This window comes from Lepus europaeus, chromosome 2 (assembly GCF_033115175.1).
Source record: "Lepus europaeus isolate LE1 chromosome 2, mLepTim1.pri, whole genome shotgun sequence".
Classification (NCBI taxonomy): Eukaryota; Metazoa; Chordata; class Mammalia; order Lagomorpha; family Leporidae; genus Lepus; species Lepus europaeus.
In genome coordinates, this window is record NC_084828.1 from 94,577,445 (window position 1) to 94,596,428 (window position 18,984).

At 41.7% G+C, this 18,984-nt stretch overlaps 1 protein-coding gene across 2 annotated transcripts in view; it reads left to right on the top strand.

Moving 5' to 3' along the window:
• VPS8 (VPS8 subunit of CORVET complex) overlaps positions 1–18,984 on the top strand; it is a 258,685-nt gene that overhangs the window by 145,343 nt on the left and 94,358 nt on the right. For both annotated transcript variants that reach the window (XM_062210810.1, XM_062210812.1), the window contains exons 31-35: positions 1,411–1,493; positions 2,223–2,307; positions 3,146–3,244; positions 9,303–9,392; positions 15,342–15,388. In XM_062210810.1, the coding sequence (XP_062066794.1) occupies positions 1,411–1,493; positions 2,223–2,307; positions 3,146–3,244; positions 9,303–9,392; positions 15,342–15,388 (404 nt within the window). The remainder of the gene's footprint in view (positions 1–1,410; positions 1,494–2,222; positions 2,308–3,145; positions 3,245–9,302; positions 9,393–15,341; positions 15,389–18,984) is intronic.

An 18,984-nucleotide genomic window follows, 5' to 3' on the forward strand; every position in this document is an offset into this window, starting at 1 on the left:
GCTGTGCCACAATGCTGGCCCCTGGATCCTTAATTTAAATACCAGGGAGCTTTCTCGTGTTGCTCCAGTGATCGTATTTTCTGAGGCCTATTTAAAAATATTGATGATTCTAGCACAACAGCCTACTCAACATTTTTATTCAGCTACTTACTGTAGTCAGAATTATTTATTTGAGGGGCCAGCACTGTGACACATCAGGTTAAAACCCTGGCCTGAAATGTCGGCATCCTATATGGGCACCGGTTCTTGTCCCGGCTGTTCCTCTTCCTTTCCAGAACTCTGCTATGGCCTGGAATAGCAGTAGAAGATGACCCAAGTCATTGGGCCCCTACACCCATGTGGGAGACCCAGAAGAAGCACTTGGCTCCTGGCTTCAGATCGGTGCAGCTCCATCCATTGCACCCATCTGCGGAGTGAACCAGCGGATGGAAGACCACTCTCTCTGTCTCTGCCTCTCTCTGTAACTCTTTCAAATAAATAAAATACATCTTTAAAAAGAGAATTATTTATTTGAAACCCAATAATTTTATTTTTTATTGTGGTAAATATACATAATATAAAATGTACCATTTTAAGCATTTTTACATATATACATATAGTGGCATTAAGTATATTCATACTGTGCAGCCATTCTCACTGTCCATCTCTGGGACTTTTTAATCTTCCCAAATTAAACTGCAGTACCCATTACACATACCCCTCTGCAGTCCCCATTTAGCTGTTACGAGTTTGGGTGCCTCTGTGTACCTCATATAAGTACAGTCATACAGTATTTGTCCTTTCGTGTTTGGCTTATTTCATTTAACATGATGTCGTGAAGGTTCCTCTGTGTTGCAGCATCTGTCGTAGTTTCGTATCTTAAGGTTGAGTTATTTTCTATTTTGTGTATAAATCACATTTTGTTTATTCATCCATCTGTTGATCAATGTTTGGATTGTTTCTACCTTGTGACTCTGAGTAGTGCTTCTGTGAAAAGCTATAATTTTAAATTTAAAAATATTAACATGTGTTTGGATAGTACCTGTGGACAACAAATTGTAAAGGACCATAAGACATGGAAGTGCCAGACAAAAGCTCACTTCTTAAAAGGATATATGCAGACATTTTTATCTTGATGGAGTCAGTTCAGTATTCTAAAAGGCTTTATTTACAAACACTGTGGCATTCCTTCCATGATAGAAAAACAGAGCTATAACAATATAAATTTATATGCAACTTAGATAAAAGACAGTCAACATTATAATGGCAGTCTAACCAGGTGTATATGAAAGCACGACAAGATATCAACAAGTAAGAATATAAAAGAAAACTGATGAGAGAGGTGGTCTGTATGACTGAGTGAAATCTTAAAGAGCTAGTAAATAAAAATAAATTCCCAAGTGTTTCCACTCAATTCTTTTATATGTTCAGGTCCTTTTAGAATTGCTGCAGGCTGGGGGCATAGTTCAATTTGAAGAGAGTCGGCTCATCCGCATGGCAGAAAAAGCTGAGTTGTAAGTTGCTTTGAAGCCATTTATTAGTTTTTTATGGAACTATTAAATTACATTTCTCTAACTTGAATTCGAGTTTATTGCTGCATTGCTGCTTCTGTAATTAAGAAAGGTTATGCAAACAACAACAGCAACCAAAACCTAAGAAAGGTTTTGTCTTTCAGCTAGAGATTAAAATTTGCAGAAGTTTTCGGTGTAAATTTGAAATGTTTGTACATTTACTTTAATGTAAGAGTGAAATAGGAGTTTTATTATTTTTGTTTTTTACTTACTATTTCTGTAGTATATCATAGATTTTTGATAGCTATGTATATTAGAAACAATACAGAATTTTTTATGACAAATAAGATACAGTATGCTAACATAGCTATTTATTTGTCAAATGTTTTGTTTAATGTATTTGACTCTGAAAAGAGAAAGTTCACAAACTCTGAACAAACTTTAATTGCAAATTATTAGTTGATATCAAATGTGTTGATTATAGCTTATGTGGCAGATTGTTGCTTTAGCATTTCTCTTGTGCCCGGCTTGGAAGTCCTATCATGGAGTATTCAGGGGTATCTGAGGAGGAACAGCAGAGTTCCTCTCCCTTAGATACTAAACAGTGGAAGTCACATCTCGTGTATCCATTTTTAAAATACTAACCTGTATACCTGAACACACTTCTCAAAGCAATAAGCTAGTAACTACCTGTCTTTTTGGTACACTGAAATTTTTCCTTTTACATTCTAGCTACCAAATTTGTGAATTTATGTATGAACGTGAACATCAATATGACAAAATTATTGATTGCTACTTACGTGACCCACTGAGAGAGGTGAGTTCAGAGTATGCTTTGTCATTTTTTTTAACTGGTTTTGTCCCCTTACAGAGTAGAAATACTTGGATATGTGATTGCTGATCCAAGGTTTTCTTCATTTATGAAGCAGGTGTTTGCTGAGTGTCTACTCTAAACCAAGTGTGTATTGATAATTAACACAGATGTAGTTCCTGTAGTTTGGAAACTTGGAATTTAGTGATGAAAACTGACAGTCAAAAGGAAAGCCAAACATACAATGTTAAATTGTTAAATATATCAGGGGAAAGAAATCAGGTACAAATTTAAAGGATTATGGGGGACTGACTTTCACAGAACAGCCAAAGAAGGAATCTCAGAGAAAGTGGCATGTAAACTGGGTTTTGGGGTTTGAGAAGCCAGTCAAGCAGAGAGTCAAGAGAAGAGTGGTCCAGAATAGAGGACAGTATGTGCAAAAGCCCTGGGTTGGGGGGAAATTGACATATTCAAGGAACTGAGTAAAGACTGTATGAACAAAGCAAAAATCCGTGAAGGTGGAGCGTGAAAGACCAGGATAACAGTGACTTGAGTTGAAATTGGAAATGTGGTAGAGATTACCAAGAGCAGAAGTATGATAATCCTTCTGTAGGTCATGAAGGTTAATCCACTGAGACCAGAATTATTTGGAGCAAGCTTGTAACGTCTAAGATTCTACCCTAAAGTTTAAATAATTACTCTCTTCAGTGACGGTTAACAATCTCCAAAAGATTTTCCATCTCCAAATAATAGATATTTCCCAAGAGTTACACAGATTGTAGGTAGTGACGACTGTATTGCTTGAGTGAATGAACTAATAGATTATGTTGTCTGTGCTCTTCAGGAGGAAGTCTTTAATTACATTCACAATATCTTATCCATTCCTGGACACAGTGCAGAGGAGAAGCAGTCTGTATGGCAGAAGGCAATGGATCACGTTGAGGTACTAATTCAGCAAAACTCTTTAAACTGCACATTTGAATGGATGACTACTCCTGTGTTAACTGTGGCTAAGCAAGGGCAGCTGTCCTGTTATTAAGTTGATTTCCCTAAGGATTAAAGTCTTTTCACATTTAGAAAGATCAGAAATGTGAGCAGCACCTTATGTGAAACATCTGGTGTGAAAGGTGGGGCAGTCAGCCATGAGATGGGAGGCCTCAAGTAATTTCTACACCCTAATCTATGGGATTAAGAGCATGGTATATTTATTTATCCATTTTTATTTATTGGAGAGGCAGAGAGTCAGAGATAGAGAGTTGCTTACATCCACTTGTTTACTCCCCAAATGCCCACAAAGCAGGTAGCCAGGAAACCCCATCCAGGTCTCCTGGGGGTGACAGGAACCCAGTTATTGGAGTCATCATTGCTGCTTCCCAGGTCCACATTAGCAGGAAGCTGGAGTCAGGAGTGGGAGTCAGCAGTCGCACCCATGGATTCCAGGATGGGGAATGAGTTCACTGCCAGGCCAGGTGCCTGTAGTGGTGTTTGTTATTTCATGTTACCATACGCTTTCTAACAACAACGTGTATATAACTTGGTGAAAAAAACCCAGCAAGACCTCCTTCAATTTTGAATTTTATCTTTTTTCCCCCTTAATCACTTTATATTCTTTCTCCTTATTCTCGTCAAGCCTTCTTAGTTACATTACGGCCCATTCTTCACTTTACCTCATCTGCATTAGCAGTGGTTTGAGCACACGAACTCCAGACATCCCAAAATGAAGCTGTGTCTCTCTGCATAATGTGAAACGTGATGAATTAATCAATGAGCAAACAAACTGCTCAGCAGAAAACTCATGCTGGAGAAGCAAGAAGTATTTTTGCTATACAACAATTATTTCTGCTGACTCTTTTTTCCCACATCTGTACTCTTTTTCACCTTGAACTTTTTAATATTTTTTAAAGCCACAAGTAAAACTGTATAGAGTTTTTCTTGAAGGACTTCTGTCCTTCAGTAATATAAGTATAATCAACATAAGTACATGGGGGAAAGGTCATCATAATAAGGTGTTCTGACTTTATACACAGCTTACCTTTTAGTGGGTCGTAACACTTTTGAAATTCTAGACCTCATTGAGAATGTAGTGAAGGATTTGACCTGTTACTCGTGGTACTGCACAAATACATAGATACATAATTTTGTTTCAGTCTCAGAAATCCACAGGCCCCCTAAAAGCCACTCTTGGATTGAGTCTGTGAAGTCTAAGTATAGAATCTCTGATCTAGGTGGTTTTTCCAATAATGATAAAATGTGTTTCATTAGGTTTTTAAAACATTTTTTATTTTGAAATACAAAAAAATTTCAAGATGTAGCAAAAACAATGTGCAGTTTAACTTTTAAAAAAATGTTTATTTTTCTTTAACTTTTATTTAATAAATATAAATTTCCAAAGTACAACTTTTGGATTATAGCTGCTTTTTCCCCCCATAACCTTTCTCCCACCCGCAACCATCCCCTCTCCCACTCCCTCTCCCATCCCATTCACATCAATATTCATTTTCAATTAACTTTATATACAGAAGATCAATTTAGTAAATACTAAGTAAAGATTTGCACCCACACAGAAACACAAAGTATAAAGTACTGTTTGAGTACTAGTTATACTGTTAATTCACATAGTACAACACTTAAGGACAGAGATCCTACATGGGGAGTAAGTGTACAGTGACTCCTGTTGTTGATTTAAGAATTGACACTCTTATTTATGGGGTCAGTAATCACCCGAGGCTCTTGTCATGAGTTGCCGAGGCTATGGAAGCCTCTTGAGTTTGCCAACTCCGATCTTATTTAGACAACGTCATAGTCAAACTGGAAGTTCTCTCCTCCCTTCGGAGAAAGGTACCTCCTTTGGTGGCCCGTTCTTTCCGCTGGGATCTCACCTACAGAGATCTTTCATTTAGGTGATTTTTTTTTTTTTTTTTTTTTTGACAGGCAGAGTGGACAGTGAGAGAGAGAGACAGAGACAGAGAGAAAGGTCTTCCTTTGCCGTTGGTTCACCCTCTAATGGCCGCCGCGGTAGCGCGCTGCAGCCGGCGCACCACGCTGTTCCGATGGCAGGAGCCAGGGGCTTATCCTGGTCTCCCATGGGGTGCAGAGCCCAAACACTTGGGCCATCCTCCACTGCACTCCCTGGTCACAGCAGAGAGCTGGCCTGGAAGAGGGGCAACCGGGACAGGATCGGTGCCCCGACCGGGACTAGAACCCGGTGTGCCGGCGCCGCAAGGCGGAGGATTAGCCTGTTGAGCCACGGCGCCAGCCTTTTTTTTTTTTTTTTTCCCCAGAGTGTACTCTCATGGGCTTTTTAACCGGATCTGAATGCCTTAAGGGCTGATTCTGAAGCCAGGGTTAAAGCAAGCTTCTTAAACCCAGATCAAGAAATAGAATATTTCCATTACCCCCAAACTCCCCGTACATCCTTTCCTGATCCCAAGCCCTACTTCTCCCTGCTCTGAACACCGATATACTCTAAATTCTTACCTTTCTGTAAACTGGTACTGCATATGCGTGTAATCCTAAATATGCATGTTTTGTTTTGCCTGGTTTTGAACGTTATGTGAATAAAATTACACTCTGTGTTTTCTGTTTAATTCTACTCAATATTTCGAGAAGTTTGAACCTTTTATTATATGTAGCTGCAGTGCAGCTGTCACCTCAGTTTCAGGTTATCTTAAACTTCACTGGATCCCAGCACTGTGTATGAATTCCCCTTGGTTCTGTATTCTTGCCAGACCTTAAAACCTTGCCAATCTCATGGATGTTTAGTGACATCTTATTGTGTTTTTAATTTATATTTTCTTAATTAATTAATGCTATGACAACCTTTTGGTGTTTATTGGACATTTAAATTTCTTATTTTGTGATGTGCCTGTGGAAGTCTTTTGCCCGCTTTTCTATTTAAATGCTTCTCATCCTTGTTGATTTATATGATTTGTTTTTATGTCTTTTTTAGCAGTATGGAGTAGGTCGCAAATACTTCTTCCATTTATCAGAAAAAATTTTTAGGTTGTTAAAATAATTTTTTCCTCACCATACTTAAGGAGATGTCCTTCTTTATTATCATCTAAAAGCTTTTTCTTTTTCTCTTTAAACTTGATTAATTTTTAAATATAAATGCCCAGTTTTGCCTGCAGTTGTTATTTTAAAGGTAGCCTTTCCCGATCACCTATTGGTGCTACCTTTGTCATAAGTATATCAAGGATCTGTGTGCTTTAGCCCATTGTTTTGTGCCTTTTCTTATTTCATTGGCCCATTTATCTGCATTGGTAGCATACACTGTTAAATAGCATTATTGTGTAATAAGTCTTGCCCTTGTAGACTTTCTTCCTTCCAAATATATTTTAGAGTCAACTAATCAGGTTCTACCAAAACGATTTTAAGTTTAGAATTCTTAACAGGCATTGCATTGAATCTGTTATTTTGAAGGTAATGTACAATCTTCATAATACTGAGTCTTCCAGACAGTAACTGTATGGTTTACCCCTTTATTCAACAATTTTCTGTAAAGTCATATGATTTTTCTCTTTAGAGGTTTTCTGCTCTTTGTTAGATTTACTGTCATAATTTTATATTTTTAATATTATTATTAATGATGTTTATGAAAATTTCAATTCCTATATAAGCATAATATTTGTTATAAGGATTTTAATAGAAGTTTCTTTCTATTTCTGGTATACTGAGTTGCCTCATAAGTAGATTTTAAATTTTGTCACCTTTCCTCTTTTTGTGATAAATTTTATTGATATTAAACATGTAAGAAAAGGGGGCAGAACAGAGAGGAGAAGGAGACAAACTCACAGCCAAAATTGATTTATTCAAGAACAAAACAAATAAATTCACTGAGGTGGCTAACTGCTGTCATGCACAGTGCAAACATGTGGCAGAGAGTAAGTGCTCCAACAAGGCTGGTCTTATATAGCTTAGGGTGGGCTAAGGGTCCTTAGGGGAAGGACCCTTACAGTTTTTTTTCAGGGGCTATCAAACCTGGAAAAGAATGCAGAGGGTTGGGTGGGGGAGCAATACATGGCTTGGGGCTGAGCTGGTCTCTTGAAAGAAGACAGGGCTAAAGGGAATTTTATCTTCTTTCAGGCAAGGAGCTAAAATGGCTGAGGCTTATATCCTTGTTCCATTGAACCAACCTTGAATTGCACAGATAAATGCAGCTGATTCTGACATCTGATTCTGACATTATTCTTTTTATATATTGTTGGATTTTGTTTTTTTTTTTCCTTTTGATTCAGGACATTTGTGTCAATATTTATAATTTTGTTTCTTATATTGTATCATTGGGTTTAGGTATCAAAATGTTGCTAGCCTCAGACAGTGAGCTTATAAAGTTCTTTTCTTTACTATTCTCTGTAACAAATTAGTTAATATTAGAATTATTTCTTTCTTAAGTGATTCCTAGACCTTATCAATAAGACTGTTTGGTCTGGAATTTTCCATGCAAAATATTTTTGACTAATTCTTCAATGATGAAAAATAAATTCATTTTTTCTATTTCATCTTAAGTCAATTTATTAAAGATAATTTTTGGGAATTTATCTGTTTTGTTAAAACTTGCAAGTTCTTCTCATAAATTAATTCATAATCATCTGGCCCTCTACATCTGTGGGTTCCATATCCATAGATTTGACCAACCACAATTAAAAATATTTTGGTAAAAATATTACATCTATATAGAATATGCACAGACTTTTTTTATGATCACCATTACCTAAACAATGTAACTATTGTTAACAGCTATTTACATTGCATTAGATATTGTGAATAATCTAGAGGTGGTTAAAAGTATATTGGAGAATGTGCCAATTTATATAAGATGTTGATATCCACCGAGGATTCTGGAACCAGTCCTCCCTAGTCATTGAGGGATAGCTATAGTTTCTTAGTGTAGAAATACTATGTAACACAGTCATTCATTATTAGATATTTATAATGGATATTGCAGTCACAATGCATTGTCTAAGTGGTATTTGATGGTGTACTATGTTGGTCTGCGTTCAGTCTCTGCATTTTAGTCACTCATGGTTGTGTTTGGTCACATTGTGTTCACAGAGAAAGTGAGGTTGGAAAGATGAAATGTTTGGTGACAGAAAGCAAGCAACAAAAGTTTCAAGAAAAAAAGGATAGCCGTTGATCTTAAGGAAAGTTCAAGAAGAGGGCAGATTGGAAATCTTTGACAGAAATAGGTCTTATTAATTTTTAATCAACAGTGGTGACTTTGTAGTCTTATCTAACTAAGACTTAGGACCTTAACTTAATTTCTCAAGACCATTTTTCAGTTTCTAAATCCACCAGGCACCAGAAGTAAAGTTTTAGAATTCTTAGCCAAAAAGAGTTTACCTACACACTCTCATTTCTTTATGACTTTAAACTCAAGGATGAAAACTGAGAATGCTTTTGTTTTCTAAGGATTCTGAATCACTTTTTTTTTTTTTTTTTTTGGACAGGCAGAGTGGACAGTGAGAGAGAGACAGAGATAAAGGTCTTCCTTTGCCATTGGTTCACCCCCCAATGGCCACCACGGCTGGCGCGCTGCAGCTGGCGCACCACACTGATCCGAAGGCAGGAGCAAGGTGCTTCTCCTGGTCTCCCATGGGGTGCAGGACCCAAGCACTTGGGCCATCCTCCACTGCACTCCCGGGCCACAGCAGAGAGCTGGCCTGGAAGAGGGACGACCGGGACAGAATCCGGCTCCCCAACCAGAACTAGAACCTGGTGTGCCGGCGCCGCAAGGCGGAGGATTAACCTATTGAACCATGGCGCCGGCCGAATCACCTTTTTAAAAAACAGTCCAATTCTGATTTTTTGCATGGCACATTTCTTACTTTGTTCATTTGCAATGTGCCTTTTACTTGAGGTCCTGTAGGGAGGCCTCTTGAAATGCAGTGTGGAAGCTTGTGACCATATTGAGGGAGGTAATCATCCTTCCATCTGTGGGTTTTCTGTTTAAATGTGGGATGTAAGTGTAATGATGACTTTGTCTTTTCCCTTGACTCCAGGAGCTTGTGTCCCTGAAGCCTTGTAAAGCTGCAGAGCTGGTTGCTACTCACTTTTCTGGACAGATTGAAACAGTCATGAAAAAACTTCAGGTATATGTTGGGAAAAAGCATTCGGTGAAGAGAAAATTATTGAATCTCCATCTGGGGACTTTTTTTTTTTTTTTACTGAAACCACCCTTGCTGCTTCTTTTTTTTTTTTTTTTTTCATTTATTAAACTTTTATTTAATGAATATAAATTTCCAAAGTACAGCTTATGGGTTACAATGGCTTCCTTTTGATTATAGCTATTTCAGTTGATAGCAGCCATTTAAAACTCTGTGTGTGTGTGTGTGTGTGTGTGAGCAGCTGTATGAAGATCTTTGAGTCCTGAAATAAGAGGATTGATCATTGTGCATAGCAATATTAACATCAAAGAAGCATTTTTGAAACTATAGCCTGTGCTTATTCTAGAAGTTGTAATCCACAGAAGATTCTCTCTTCCTCCCATTTTCCTTTTGCTGGAGGACCAATGATTCTTTTCTCTTTGAGGTTCATGTTATTTATTCAGAACTTTGTCATCCTAAAATTGGGTTAGTGCTATTTAGAATTTTTCTTGGAAAATCTTACATAGACTGTAACTGTATGCAGACTGAATATTGAGAAGCTCAGTCAAAAGCATTGTTCAGTGGACCTGGTTTTCTACTCATGGCTTACCGTACTGGTGCTAGCGTTGAGCTGGCTCATTGTCGTTACGGCCACAATGATAGAGTAAGGAATAGGACAGTGACAGGGACATAAAGGACATCCTAAAGTTCTCAAGTGGCAATAACAGTGGTAGGGAATGGCTATGCAACTTGAAAACCAGAGCAGTGAGTTGGGGGGCAGCTAGCATAAGAGACAAAGATATGTTGGGCCGGTGCCCTAGCGCAGTAAGTTAATCCTCCACCTGTGGCGCCAGCATCCCATATGGGCGCCGGTTGTAGTCCCAGCTGCTCCTCTTCCAATCCAGCTCTCTGCTGTGGCCTGGGAAGGTGGTAGAAAATGGCTGAAGTGCTTGGGCCCCTACACCCGAATGGGAGACTGGGAGGAAACTCCTGGCTCCTGGCTTCGAATCAACACAGCTCCAGCCGTTGCGGCCAACTGGGGAGTGAAACAACGGAAGGAAGACCATTCTTTCTGTCTCTTCCTATCACTGTCTGTAACTCTACCTCTCAAATAAATAAAATATTTTTTTTTAAAAAAAAAGAGAGAGACAAAGATATGGAACTCATTCATTTGAAAATGTCTTGTGGCCCACTCTGTACCCCATGAGCTAGGCTTAGGGACATGGATGAAAATGCAACCTTTCCTATCATTTTTCCTGTGGAACAGAGGATGATTTGTATAACTGCAGTGTCATTCAAGCCTCAGTAGAGATATCTAGTAACAAGAGAAGAGATGTTGGAAAAAGTCAGACAGAAACTCCCAGAAATACCTGGACTGGGTCTTAAATGATTGATATCATCAGTTTTTAAAACCGACTTGGAGGCCGGCGCCGTGGCTCAATAGGCTAATCCTCCACCTTGCGGCGCCAGCACACGAGGTTCTAGTAGCGGTCGGACGCCAGATTCTGTCCCGGTTGCCCCTCTTCCAGGCTAGCTCTCTGCTATGACCTGGGAGTGCAGTGGAGGATGGCCCAAGTGCTTGGGCCCTGCACCCCATGGGAGACCAGGAGAAGCACCTGGCTCCTGCCTTCGGATCAGTGTGGTGCGCCGGCCGCAGCACATTGGCTGCGGCGGCCATTGGAGGGTGAACCAACAGCAAATAAAGACCTTTTTCTCTGTCTCTCTCTCTCACTGTCCACTCTGCGTGTCAAAAAAAAAAAAAAAAAAAACCCGACTTGGGAAGGTTTTCTGCACGAGGGATTTGGGTATGTAAAGAAAAGTGTGAAGCAGCACACATATTCACAGACTGGTCAGGTCTACATGAAGCATGGTGGTATGGGGGCAGTGGCGGAAGTGGCCTTAGATTAAGATCTAAGAGGGAAGGAGTAGAGTTTATAGAGGCTGGAGAATACAGCTTAGGGTCTGGTATTATATTAATATTATGTGTAGTACTGAGAGACTTAACACTTTTTTACATGCTGAAGAATTATTAAAGTGTTTTAAGCACAGGAATTACATCATTAGGTCCATTTAGAGAGCATTAACTCTGGCTGGTAGTGTGGAGAATGAACTGGCAACAGGAGCAAAGGGAGAGGCGAATCCTGTTGGAAGGCAACAAACTTGGTGGGGGACAGGGCTAAGGGGAGAGAGCAGATCTCAAGAGGTACTTGAAATGTAAAATGTATAGGACTTGGGAACTAGTTGAATGTGATGGCAGTATTTGACTCCCAGGTGTCAGGCTTGGTTAGCCAACATGATGAGCTCCATTAACTCAAAATAAAGACTCATCCATTCATTCAGTAAATATTTATGGACCAGCTGTGCACCCCAAACATAAAGAGCTGAGTCTGAGTTCCTTTGTTGTCAAGAAAGGAGACAGATAAGCCAGCATACAGTTACGGAATAGTTTGGCTGGAGTGCTGACCAAGTACTGCCCAGGTACCAAGGAAGTACCTGAGAAGCATCCAGTCCAGCCTAGTGAGGGGGATGGAAAACTTCCTCTGCCTCCAGAGCTTTTCTCGCCATTCAGAGGTAGCAGTGCTGGTAAACCTTGCTTGTGGTGGCGATGGGGGCCGGAGGTGTCATCACTCTTTAAAATATAAGATAATCAGTTGCAGAATGTTCTTCTTTCTATAGTCTCCAAAGATACTAGAGACAGAGAGGCCCAGTAAGTGACTATAACGCTATTCACCAGAAGAATATATAAACATTGAAGTGTACTGGATGAGAAGAAAGTGGCTGCTAGACTGCTGTCTGTTTGTAGACCTTAGACATTGCTTTTTTTTTTTTTTTTTTTTTTTTTTTAATTTTTGACAGGCAGAGTGGACAGTAGAGGGAGATAGAGAGAAAGGTCTTCCTTTTTGCCGTTGGTTCACCCTCCAATGGCTGCCGCGGCCAGCACGCTGCGGCCGGCGCACCGCGCTGTTCCGATGGCAGGAGCCAGGTGCTTCTCCTGGTCTCCCATGGGGTGCAGGGCCCAAGCACTTGGGCCATCCTCCACTGCACTCTCTGGCCACAGCAGAGAGCTGGCCTGGAAGAGGGGCAACCGGGACAGGATCGGTGCCCCAACCGGGACTAGAACCCGGTGTGCCGGCGCCGCAAGGCGGAGGATTAGCCTGTTAAGCCACGGCGCCGGCTTTAGACATTGCTTTTAAAGCAGTAAAGTGTTTGTTTTATTGCAGAGCTTTATGGATTGTGCAAGAATCCGTCATGGATCTTCTAAGCACCTTATTTTTAATGGCAAGAAATATGCCTTTAATTGTTTTCAGAACTCTTGAAAAATTAGCCAGAATGTTAAGTGATAACTAGGAAGAAAACTACATAAAATAAAACAAAGTGGTAGGAAACAGAAAACCAGAAATTGATAAATATAAACATATTTTTTAAAGTAAACAAATTTTGTTTGAAAGACAGATCTCCCCCATCTTCTGGTTCACTCCCCAAATGCCTATAACAGCTGGAGCTACACTGGTTGAAGCTGGGAGGCAGTAACTTCGTTCACGTCTCCCCTGTGGTTGGCAAGAACCCGGTCACTGAGCCGTCACTGCTGACTGCCACCCTCTGCGTGAGCAGGAAGCTGTAGCCAGCAGCTAGAGTCAGTTGTTGAACCCTGGCGACCAGCGTAGAATGCAGCCATCTTAACCCCTGGGCTAGCTACCAGCTCCTATAAACATATTTTAAAACTGTATTCTGAATAATGTTAACCCTTTTCAAATTTGAGGATCCTCTCATTTATACAGGTGAAGTTTGGATGTATCAAAAAATATAGCAGTGGGGTGGGCATTGCGGCACAGAGGGTTAAGCTGCTGTTTGCAACTCTAATATTCTGTATGACAGTGTTGGTACAGGTAAGAGGCTACTCCACTTCCAGCCCAGCTTCTGGCTAATGCGTCCTGGTAGGCAGCAGATGATGGCTTATATACTTGGGCCCCAACACTCACATGGAGACTGGATAGCATTCTCCTGGCTTTCACCTGGCCTAGTCCTAGCTGTTGGGGGCATTCAGGAAGTGATCAGTGGATGGAAGATCTCTCTCTCTCCCCCCTCTCCCTCTCCCTCCCCCTCTCCCCCTCTCCCCCTCTCCCCCTCTCCTCTCCCCCTCTCTCTTCCACTCCAACTCCCACTCCTCCCATTCCCCTCTCCCCCTCTTCCCCTCCCCCTCTCTCACAAGTAGATAAAATTAAAGAGTGAAGGAACCGGCACGGCGCCAGAGCTCACTAGGCTAATCCTCCAACCTGCAGTGCTGGCACACTGGGTTCTAGTCCCGGTTGGGGCACCAGATTCTGTCCCAGTTGCCCCTCTTCCAGTCCAGCTCTCTGCTGTGGCCCAGGAAGGCAGTGGAGGACAGCCCAAGTGCTTGGGCCCTGCACCCGCATGGGAGACCAGGAGGAAGCACCTGGCTCCTGGCTTCAGATCGGCGCAGTGCACCAGCCGTAGCGGCCATTTGGGGGGTGAACCAATGGAAAGAAGACCTTTCTCTCTGTCTCTCTCTCTCACTGTCTAACTATGCCTGGCAAAAAAAAAAAAAAAGGAGGCCGGCGCCGTGGCTTAACAGGCTAATCCTCCGCCTTGCGGCACTGGCACACCGGGTTCTAGTACCGGTTGGGGCGCCAGATTCTATCCCGGTTGCCCCTCTTCCAGGCCAGCTCTCTGCTATGGCCCGGGAAGGCAGTGGAGGATGGCCCAAGTGCTTGGGCCCTGCACCCGCATGGGAAACCAGGATAAGCACCTGGTTCCTGGCTTCGGATCAGCGAGATGTGCCTGCCACAGCAGCCATTGGAGGGTGAACCAACGGCAAAAAGGAAGACCTTTCTCTTTCTCTCTCACTATCCACTCTGCCTGTTTAAAAAAAAAAAAAAAGGAAAGGAAACTAGACAATAATCTTTTTTAAAACAAATATTTATTTATTTATTATTTGAGAGGCAGAGTTAGAGAGAGACAGAGAGGTCTTATCTGCTGGTTCATTCCCCAGTTGGCTGCCGTGGCTGGAGCTTGGCTGATCCGAAGCCAGGAGCCAGGAGCTTCTTCTGGATCTTGCAGGTGGGTGCAGAGGCCCAAGCGCTTGGGCCATCTTCTGTTGCTTTTCAACTCCATCAGCAGGGAACTGGATCAAAAGTGGAATAGCTGAGGCTCGAACCAGTGCCCTTATGGGATGCTGGCACTGCAGGTGGAGATTTAACCTCTGGCCCTGACAGTAATATCTTTTTGCTTAGATTTCCCAAGAATTTAGAAACATTATTTGTATTTATGTAGTATTTGAGGTTTTATCTCATTTAACCCTCCCTCCCACGCCATGCACAAGACAGAGAAGCTACTGCCATCCTCCTTTTTTTCTCTCAAAAAATGAAACTGAATTGCTAAAAGGGACAAGAGACTTACACAAAGTCACATAACTAATGAGCGGCAGAAGCAGAATCCCAAGTTTGATGGTATATTGATTGCTGACATGTTACGGTTTGATTGTCATCTCTGCTGTTGCTGGTTATGTTGAGCAAAGAGTGAGCTTTCCCTGGCTGTGGTTGTTGATGTGGGCCTCATAGTCCCACCATACCTAGATTAACTATCTCACAGCTGACTCGTGATAAGGAGGGCCAGTTCAGGCAATGCGACTGTCAGCTGAGCAGTTCTAGGTGCCCACCACTCCAAAGGGCATGGGCTGGAAACAGCTTGGGGATTTGTCTCAGTAGAAGTCTTTTGGTCATAACAAGGATTCTATGTCCCCTCTGTACTCAAAATGGAATGTGTGACTGATTAGAATTATTGAGAGGATGCTAAGGACCTCCAAATGATTCTTTAGAATTTCTTAATTGAAATGGTCATATATCTGCATTTTAAAGGGGTCATCTGGATTATTTCTTCATTGTAGCCTAATTAGGAACATTTGTTTTAATTTTTTTTTATTGTTTTCCTATCCAGAACCAGGTTTTGCTTTTCCAATTTTTGAGAAGTCTTCTTGACCCAAGGTAGGTTAATAAACTTTAGTTTTTCATAATACATAGATGAGAAATGAGTGGAAATAAATTGAGATTAAGATACTAATGGGAGAAATCCAAATGATACAATTAACTCTTGATTTTTAACATCAGTCGAAGTAACTGTTAATATCAAAATGCATGATGTGAAAATAGATTATAACTTGAGGGGATACTTTTCTTTCCATTTGAACATGAGCATCCTGATGAGTTCTCATCAGTGTTAAGTAAATGGGGAAGCCTGACTTGAGGATGTGCCTCAGGAGGAACTGGATGGCCATGCAGCTTCCCCTTTCTCGCCTGGTTCCCCTCCTACCTGTTCCTTGCTGCAGGTAGATGGCTGTGTTTAAAGTGCCCAGTTCCCAGCTAACCACTACATTATTACCTCAAACGCTCAAATCTTCAGTTTTAAATAACTTCGTGGTGGAATGGGAAGAAAAATAGAATGTGTTTTCCAAGTGCTACTGTGGAACCTATGAAATAAAAACAAACCCAAGGAGATGATGAGATCAGTAATGGATTTGTAAGCAAGGTAGCTTAACCTGTGAGATCTTAAAGTTTGGCGGTGACTAAGTTAGCAGTGCACTGGGTGTTCAGTGTAGCAATATTTAACACCCTCCAGGACAGTAACTCTTGATCAGAAGTGTGTGTTGGAACCACCTAAACTTTTAAAAATATGCAGATGCCTGGGCCCAATCCCACACAACCATTGGGAGTAGAGATATTTTGATGCACATAAAGAGTTAAGCATCACTTGCTTAAGTGTAATATCTCAGAATAGTATAGCATAGCGTTCATATCAGACATACAGACTGTAGGTTTCATTACAATATACACTGGCCATTGAAAATATTTACCTTAGTGATTGTATCAATTTTGGTTATTCCAGTGTGCTATTCTTAAACATGAACATACCAATAATTTTTTTGATTTCTGTAATTTTTTAAAAGCTTAATCTTTTACATCTTGAGCAGGCTATGCTGAATTTAAATTTAGAGTTAAACAAATGTATATGTGCCAGTGTTAAGGAAAAGCCATCTGACTACACATTTCCATTCCAGTTTAAGAACTCTTCAAAGTATTTGTGTTTAATTCCTTGTTTCCAGATTATTACTGAGGCTAGACATCTTTTAGGATGTCTATTAATCATGTATATTTCCTTCAGATCCAGTATGGGCTCCAGTCTACTTATGGAAATGACTGGTAGAGATATTTTAGAATTGGAGTTGGGGTGCAGGGGGAAGGAAGAGACCTGGAAAGAGAATTGGGAGAGCTGGAAGGGGGAGATGTGAGAGAAGTGGGAGAGGGACGGGGAGGACTGAGCTGCAGGGAGGAGGAGGCAACCCCCAGCCCTGCTTCCAGCGCTTTCTCCACAGCCTTTTCTCTTGGTGCAGTTCCCTGTTCCTCCCCTGTGTTGGCTCCTCCGGTTAGATCTGTTCTCTTAGGGCCTGACACTTCTTCCTCTAGGATAATTGTTTTGACCAAGTCCTTTTCCCAAGCCATGCTCCCCAGAGAGACTCAAGTTGGAAGGACAAGAGGAAACTCAGTTTTGAAGTTGGTACCTCCCCAAATGTAGCAAAATGTAGAAGATAATGGTGACCAAATATACTTTTTTTAATAGTGAAAAAGGTGTTAGGTAATATAAATATCAGTATAATCATTTGCTCAGGTGTTACACTAACGACTTAAACTTTGCAGTCATAAAAATGGCAAATCACAAGCACGTGAGAGGTCTCCAATGGAAAGTCTTGGCTTAGCTATTTCCTATGCTTAGATTTGAAAGATGCTGTTAGATGTGAGATCTTTAAAAAAAAAAAAAAAAAAAAGATTTATTTTATTTGAGAGGCAGAGAAAGAGAGAGGTCTTCCATCCACTGGTTCACACCCCAAATTGACACAACAGCTAAAGCTGGGCCGATCTGAAGCCAGGAGCCTGGAGCTTCTTCCAGGTCTCCCATGCAGGTGCAGGGGCCCAAACACTTGGGCCATCTTTACTGCTTTCCCAGGTCATAGCAGAGAGCTGGATCAGAAATGGAGCAGCCAGGACTCGAACTGGTGACCATATTGGATGCCGGCACCACAGTTAGTGGCTTTACATGTTAAGCCACTGCAATGGCCCCAGATGTGAGACCCTTTAAGAGACCTGTGAGGGCCAGTGCTGTGGCATAAACCACAGAGGGTAAGGCCGCCGCCTGCACTGCTGGTATCCCATATGGGCACCTGTTCAAGTCCCGGCTGCTCTTCTTCCGATTCTGAAGAATAAACTAGTATAGGAAGATCTCTCACTGTCTCTGCCTTTCAAGTAAAAATGAAAGTAAATACTGGGCCGGCGCTGTAGCATAGTGGATAAAGCTGCCACCTGTAGTGCCAGAATCCCATATGGGCGCCGGTGTGAGACCCAGCTGCTCTACTTCCAATCCAGCTCTCTGCTATGCCCTGGGAAAGCAGTAGAAGATGTCCAAGTCCTTGGGCCCCTGCACCCACATGGTAAGACCAGGAGGAAGCTCCTGGCTTTGGATCGGCACAGCTCCAGCCGTTGTGACCAATTGGGGAGTGAACCAGCGGATGGAAGACCTCTCTCTCTCTCTCTCTGCCTCTCCTTCTCTCTCTGTGAACTCTGACTTTCAAATAAATAAATGAGTCTTTAAAAATAAATAAATAAGTCTTGAAAGCAAGAAAGAAAAGGAAAAGAAAGAAAAGAAAGTCAATAGGGGCCAGCATTGTGAGGCAGTAGCTTAAGCCACTGCCTGCAATGCCAGCATCCCATGGGAGCTCTGGTTCAAGTCCTGGCTGCTCCACTTTCAATCCAGCTCCCTACTAATGCACCTCTGAAAGCAGTGGAAGGTGGCACAAGTACTTGGGTCCCCACACACACATGGGAAACCTGGATGGAGGTCTGGGCTCCTGGCTTTAGCAGCCCCAGCCATTCTGGCCATTTGGGGCCAGATAGACTATATCTCTCTGTCACTGTCTATCATGTCTAACTCTGCCTTTCAAATAAATAAATCCACTAAAAAATAAAATGATTTTTAAAATAAAAATAAAATCTTAAAGTAGTTCTATCAGTCTAAAAAAAGAAAAACCAAGATAAGCTTAGCTTTATAATTCTGTTTTTTCATGAACTTCTTCAAATACTCTCAAACTATGAATGACAAAAAAAAAAGAGACTTCCTAATACTGATTGACATCAAAGGTGAGAAGGAAACAGCATGTGCACTGGTTTCCATTAGTCTCTGAATTCCCATCACATATGAGCCTTTTTTTTTTTTTTTTTTGACAGGCAGAGTGGACAGTGAGAGAGAGAGAGAGAGAGAGAGAGAGAAAGGTCTTCCTTTGTCATTGGTTCACCCTCCAATGGCCACCACGGCTGGCGCACTGCGGCCAGCGCACCGCGCTGATCTGATGGCAGGAGCCAGGTGCTTCTCCTGGTCTCCCATGGGGTGCAGGGCCCAAGGACTTGGGCCATCCTCCACTGGACTCCCAGGCCACAGCAGAGAGCTGGCCTGGAAGGGGGGCAACCGGGACAGAATCCGGTGCCCCGACCGGGACTAGAACCCAGTGTGCCGACGCCGCAAGGTGGAGGATTAG